Source organism: Rhinolophus sinicus, linkage group LG13, assembly GCF_036562045.2.
Source record: "Rhinolophus sinicus isolate RSC01 linkage group LG13, ASM3656204v1, whole genome shotgun sequence".
NCBI classification, from domain to species: domain Eukaryota; kingdom Metazoa; phylum Chordata; class Mammalia; order Chiroptera; family Rhinolophidae; genus Rhinolophus; species Rhinolophus sinicus.
The window spans coordinates 17,398,677-17,404,676 of NC_133762.1; the positions used below are offsets into that span (position 1 = coordinate 17,398,677).

The 6,000-nt window shown below is 63.7% G+C and overlaps 1 protein-coding gene across 2 annotated transcripts in view; it reads right to left on the reverse strand.

Moving 5' to 3' along the window:
* Positions 1–6,000, reverse strand: part of COL9A3 (collagen type IX alpha 3 chain) — a 20,767-nt gene extending 14,767 nt beyond the window's left edge. The window contains exons 1-9 of one of the 2 annotated variants that reach the window (XM_074318118.1): positions 5,824–6,000; positions 4,977–5,154; positions 4,337–4,405; positions 3,110–3,145; positions 2,390–2,461; positions 1,646–1,699; positions 688–723; positions 407–430; positions 130–183 (exon numbers count right to left, since the gene is read on the reverse strand). In XM_074318118.1, coding sequence (XP_074174219.1) covers positions 130–183; positions 407–430; positions 688–723; positions 1,646–1,699; positions 2,390–2,461; positions 3,110–3,145; positions 4,337–4,405; positions 4,977–5,048 — 417 coding nt within the window. In that variant the 5' untranslated portion in view covers positions 5,049–5,154; positions 5,824–6,000. Of the gene's footprint in view, positions 1–129; positions 184–406; positions 431–687; positions 724–1,645; positions 1,700–2,389; positions 2,462–3,109; positions 3,146–4,336; positions 4,406–4,976; positions 5,155–5,585 lie in introns of both variants that reach the window. The other variant, XM_074318119.1, reaches the window with a different exon arrangement.

Here is a 6,000-nt window from a genome sequence, read left to right on the forward strand (position 1 = left end):
GGGGAAGAGGGGGCGGGGAGAGACTGGGAAGAGAGAAGGGGAAGCAGCTCCTGCAGTTGAATTCAGAGCTCCTGGCAGGCAGGGCGCCCGCTCCCCGCTGTGGGGGGAAAGTCTGGGGCAGCTACTCACCGGGGGGCCCCGGAGGCCGAATCCACCTGGGAGCCCACTCACTCCTGGCTCTCCCTGGGGGGTAAAGAAGTGAGAGATGGGCGTCTGCACCCAAGGAGCTCCCCCAGACCCCTGGACCCCCATGCAGGGCCAGCTTGCCCTCTCCGAAGGGGCAGAGACTCCAGGTAGGGGGTCAGGTCTCTATCCTCCCCAGAAGCCCCACCCCTAGCCCTGGTTGGGACCTAGCAGCCAGGCTGGCTCTGGGTGCGGTGGGAGCATGAGGGCTGTCGGTACTCACGGGGGGTCCAGGGAGGCCTTTGCCCTGCAAAGCCAAGCATGGGTTAGAGCCTGCTTGGGACAGGACGGGGATGCCCACCAGCCCTCCCCTTCCTTAGTTGCTCAGGTGGGTGTACAGAAGAGCACCCCAGGGTACGAGCGTCTGCTGCAGGAGAGCCACCCCAGAGAGACCCAGGTCCCAGGAGAGGCTGCACAGGACCAGTAGCCTCTTGGGGCTCCTGCAGGACCCCACCCTGGGCAGACGCTCTGGCACCTCTAACTTCCAGGCGAGATGGTACTCACCCCCAGCCCAGGTGGCCCCGCGGGTCCCAGACTTCCCTGCAGAAGGAAACTAGGTGTCGGGGGTGGGCTGGGCCGAGGTACCCACCTCTGTTTGCAAACCCGTTCTCCCCCCTCCCAGTCCATCCTCCGAGGAAGGGCCCACTGTACAGCAGCCCGAGGCCCGAGGAGTGGGGGGCGCCTCTGATACCCTAGTGGCCTGAAACCAGTCCTGTGCCAGCCAACACGGCAGGATTAGCCAGAGGCCGCTGGAAATAGACTCGGAAAGAAGGGCTGTGCAGGCCGGATGGGCCACCAGGAAGGCGGGCACTACCTGAACCGCACAGAGGGCTCCAGCGACATCTGCCCAAAGTTCCCTGAAGAAAGCTGGGGCTCGTCTACTCCCGCCCTCCCCCACCCGGGGCACCAAGGACCTGCTGGCAGCAGCAGCCACTCCCTTATCTCCGAGTCCGAGCACTCCTACAGCTGTCCCCAAAGGCAGTGCTGTGTGCTTGTGTCCCCATGGCCTCTCCGCCCTCTGCACCCTAGGGAGGTGCTGGTCAGTCAGGAAGTGGGTTTCAGTGGACGATGGTCAGTCTCAGGGCACCATCTAGGTGACTGTGGGCCTCGTGAGTGGGCGCAGACAGAGGAGTGGTGGCTTCCCGGGGGAGGATGGGGGCATGTGGGACCTGTCACCCCCCAACCATACCAACATCCCCAAGATGGATGATGCCAGGACAACTCTGACCAGGGTGGGTGTGGGATGGGCAGGCACCACGGGGGATGGCCACGCGCTACTCTGTGCCCACCTGTCCTGCCCCCTCCACTCCCCTGCAGGGTGGAGCCCAACCATCCCAGTCATGGCAGCTGACCTCCGAGCTGCCAGCCCCGCAGTCCTGTGCATGGAGGGTGCACGGCCTGGCCACCCTGGCTCCGTCCTCGCCCCTGAACTGAAGCTGCTCCAAGTGCTACAGGCACTTACCCGTTCTCCAGGGGTGCCCTTGGGCCCAGGGGGTCCATCCCTGCCGGTCAGACCCTAGGGAGGGGGCAGAGGAGGGCTTGAGTGTCACATGGAAAGGAGCTGCCTCACCCCCCAACCCCGTGTGTAGCAGGAGAACAAGCCATGGGCCCTGGGCCCTTCCCTAACTAGACCGAGTCCCAAGAGGCCAACAAGACCCTTGGGCCTGGTACCTTCCTCTCCTTGCCCGTCCACTGCCCACCTGCTGTGTCCAGAGGCTCTGGGGGGAAGTGGGGGCCAGTGGGAAGCCAGCGCCTGGAGCTCGTGCTGGATCTGGTGAGCCCAGCAGGCAGGAGACTCCACTTCTCAGACCCCCTCCTCACCTCTTCAGCGATTCTGGGGCCAGGCCTTGAGCCCCTGAAGACTGAAGTACTGGCCTGCGGCTTGGAGGGTTCTGGGTAGTAGAACTTTGTTCCCAGACAAGCGAGAGCTGGTGGGACTTTCACCTGTTCAGTGGGCTGGCTCTGTCCTCTGCCGCCTGCCCTCCCGCCCACCTTGGCCAGACTAAGGACCCCGGCTCTGGGTTAAAGGCCAAGGGACCCCCACTGGGGACATCAGACTGGCTTTCCTGCTTGAGAAGGCCCAGCTGGAGAGCAGCTATTAACCCTGACTCCTGGTACTGGGAAAGAACCCCTCCAGGCCTGGAGGGGAGTGGGGGCTCACGGGATGGGGCAGGGAGGGGCCATGGGGAGGTGAGGGCACACTCACGTCCACGCCAGGCAGTCCCGGCAACCCGGCTTCTCCTGGTTTCCCTGGCTTTCCTGCAGCCCCTTTTGGCCCCTGTGGTGAGCAGAGGCATGAGGGAAGGGCCAGCTGGGAGTGCTGGCCTTCACCAAAAAGAAAAGTGTTTTCCAGGCAGGGGCACGGCCCAGCAATCCAAGATGGCCCCTCTCCACCGAGGCCCAGCCCGCCTGCAGTCCTGCAGACCCGCCCCAGCTGGGGTAGCGCACCTGCCCACCCTTCGCTCACCCCAGGAGGGCTGCCCTCTCCAGCTGCCCCCTTACTTAGTCATATCTGTAGGACATTCCCCTGGACACTTCAGCCAGCCCAGTAAGGGCCACAGCTCCTTCTGTGGGACCCTCAGTGAGCCCTGGGCTTGAGCAGCTCCGTGAGGTCTTATTTGTCAGACCCCTGACCAGCTACACTGCAGGGCTGTATTGCCTCCCAGCCCCCACCATCCATGCCTGCCTGGGCACTGGTCCAAAGAAAGCTTCAAAGCCAGAGCCTGGGCAGGGACACGAGAATCCCACACACTCCCTCCCACCCCCTTCCTGGCTTAGCCTCTGCTCTGAGCCCTTTGAGGCCTCCCCTTAGGTGACCCAGGCCCAGTGTGGTGGGAGGGGTGTCAATGCCCCCTCTGTTCTAGGCTCATCCTCCCCTTCAGATTGGAAAGAGCCACCCCTCCCCCACCACAGCCAGGTTACTCACCGGGGGCCCAGGCAGACCTGGAGGACCAGCTTCTCCCTGCAGAGGAGAATATATCCATATGTGACCAAGGTCCCCTGAAAACCCTGCCCTAGGACAGTAGAGCTGGGCCCCAGAGCCCCTCACCACTCGTCCACACCTAGAGGCACCTTCCCTCTAGGGCCAAGCAAAAAGGCAGGCACTGGGGAGAAGGGTGAGCTGGACAGACGGACTCAGCCACTGCATGGCCCACACAGTTTTGGGGACCACTTTGTGGGCTGGGGCAGGACCCCCAGAAATGCAGGGAATGTGTCATGAAGCCCTACCCCTTCAAAAAGTGGGCTACAGACAGCTGAGAGGCGTCCAGCCTCCACCTGGCCAGAGTGGGTAGCCCCCAGACACTAGAGGCCCAGGAAGGCAGCCCAGGGCTCACGCCCATGACAACTGGGCCTGAAACCCTTTATCTGAGGCTTCTAGGCCAGGTTTTAGGTGGAAGCATCCCAGAAGGAAGATTGACTTGGCCTGGGAGCCCTGGCGCCAGGTGTGCCAGCCCAGTGGGAGGGGTGTGGGGAGGCTGGGCCCTGCAGGGGTCAGGGTTCAGGGGAAGGCTCAGGGTCATAGGGTCAGGCCGGGCCTTGCGGATTCAGAGGGAGGCTGAGGACTGACCAAGGGGGCTCCACCTGGGGATCGAATGGGTGAGGAGAGGCCCTGGAGGGGCCCCCGCCTTTCATGGTATGCCTGGATGGCGGGAGACTCACCACAGACGGCCCTGGGTGGGGGCAGGCTGCAGGATTTCAGCTGCCTTCCCATGTTACTGGCCTGGGGATGCCATCTCTGGGGCAGAGCAGGCCCCCAACCCCCTCCAAGGCTGGCTCCAACCCCCAGCAGCCCAACAACTCACCCAGAGGGTCAGGCCCTGCCCTGCACCCCCAGAATACAGGAGTACAGCCCCTCCAGGGACCCAAAAACACACACCTCAGAGCCCACATTTCCAGTCCAAAGACTGCCATGCAGCCCCACCATTTGCCATGGAGATGCAACCCCCGAGTGGCGTGCCCAATATAGGCAAGAGGATCATCTCTGTCCCATTTCACATCACATGAGGGGTGCTGGCTTATCACCCCAACTTCACCCAGCCCTGGGAAGTGAAACTTAGTTTTCGCTCCATAAAGCCTGGGGTTTTGGTGCAGGTGGGGCCCAAAATAGAGCCCCACAGAACACTCCCCTGCCCTTCCCGCACCCCAAACTTACATCAATGCCATCCTTGCCCGGCTTCCCAGGTGACCCTTGGGGGCCAGGGGGGCCTCGAGGTCCCACTTTCTGAAATGGAGAAATGTTATTAGGCAGCTGGGAACTTCCACCCCGTCCTGCATTGGGGGTCACCCTGGTTGGCCCTCGGGTCAGCCTGACAGAGAGACCCCTCTTCCCCGGTCTGAAGCAGCACAGGGGCGGGGGGGGGGGCTGTCACATGACCCTGGCCAGCTTCAGAGATCCCCAATATCCGCTGCTTCATTCCTTCAGCCAGGAGAGCTGTGCCCAGCTCCACAGGGAGCCTCAGGGAACAAAGGCGACATTGTGTGTCTCTGGTGGCCGCGGCAGCCCTGGCAGTGGCTGGACCAGGGCCTGGGGAGGACGAGGCGGCCTCCTGGGCTCATCAAGAAGTCCCGGTGTCCATGGGGGCTCAGTCCAGTGGCTGTGGCAAGGCTACGCCGGCTGTCCAAGTCCCAGGCTTGCTCATGGGCCCAGGGTGTGGGGTGTGGGGTCGTCCCCTGCTCCCCTGGCTGTGCTGCTCCTCGAGGTCAAACATCGGAGCCCTGAATCCTCCACCCCACCCCACCCCCAGGTCCTCCGTTTGCCGGTGGGAGCAGAGCTCGCCTGCGGCCGTGCTCACCTGAGCCTCAGTCACGGTCACGACCAGCAGCTGCCCGAGCAGGAGCAGGGCCAGGGTGGGGGCTCCAGCCATGGCTGCACTCTCACTCTGAGTGTCGCTGGTGGCGCGGGGCTGGGGCTCGGGGCTCGGCGGGCGGGGCGGGCGGTGGGCAGGTTGCCAGTTCCCGCCCCGCCGCTGGCTGCGGACAAGCCCCCCATTCAGCAGGGGCCCACCTGGGCAGGCGGGGGCTTCCGCATCACCGCCTGTCCCTGCCCAGCCAGCCAGGGGCAAAAAAGCAGCACAGTGGCAATTTTGGCCAGCCTCTGAGTTAAAATTATCCTGGACCAGTGAGTTACACACATACACCTTTTAGCAGAAAAGAAAGACACGCTTTCCTCCCCTTGCTCCTCACCCTGGGTGTGGCATCCACACTGAAGGGTTCCCCTGGGGAGAGGGCAGTCCTCCTCTGAGACCCGAGGTGCAGAGGCCACCTCCCCCTCCCCAGGCCAAGTGGGAACCAGGAAGACCCCCAAGAGGGTGAATGCCCTGTACCAGGGGCCAGAGGGGCCCGCACAGCCCTGGTTCCTGCTATGGGGCCCCGTGAGCACCTCCCACCCCCAGGGCCCTTACCCCAAACTTTAACTATCCTGAGTGGTCTGTCCCCAGCATCCAGGACTGGCAAAGGCCGGCCTCACCCACACTCCCCTCCCCACCCCAGAGGGCCAAGGGATGGCCCTGGCAGAGAGGGTCCTGGGGCCTGAGTGCAACTGTGACAGACGAACAGGAGCTGTCAGGCTTGTGTCAGCCGTTCCCGATTATCACTGGCCTGGGGCACCTCAAGGTCTCCGGATTTGGGAGACTGCGTCACCTGGGAGGGCAGGGAGTGCAGGGCTGAGGCAGCACCTGGGGCCTCTCAAACCCCGGGGCCACACCCAGGGAGCTGAACCCTTAGGGGTCCCAGTGCGCGGGTGCAGGCTCCATTTCTGCAGGTTGGGGGGGGCTCAGGGCTTCTGAGATGGCGCGGGTTCTCACGGGAGGGGTGGAA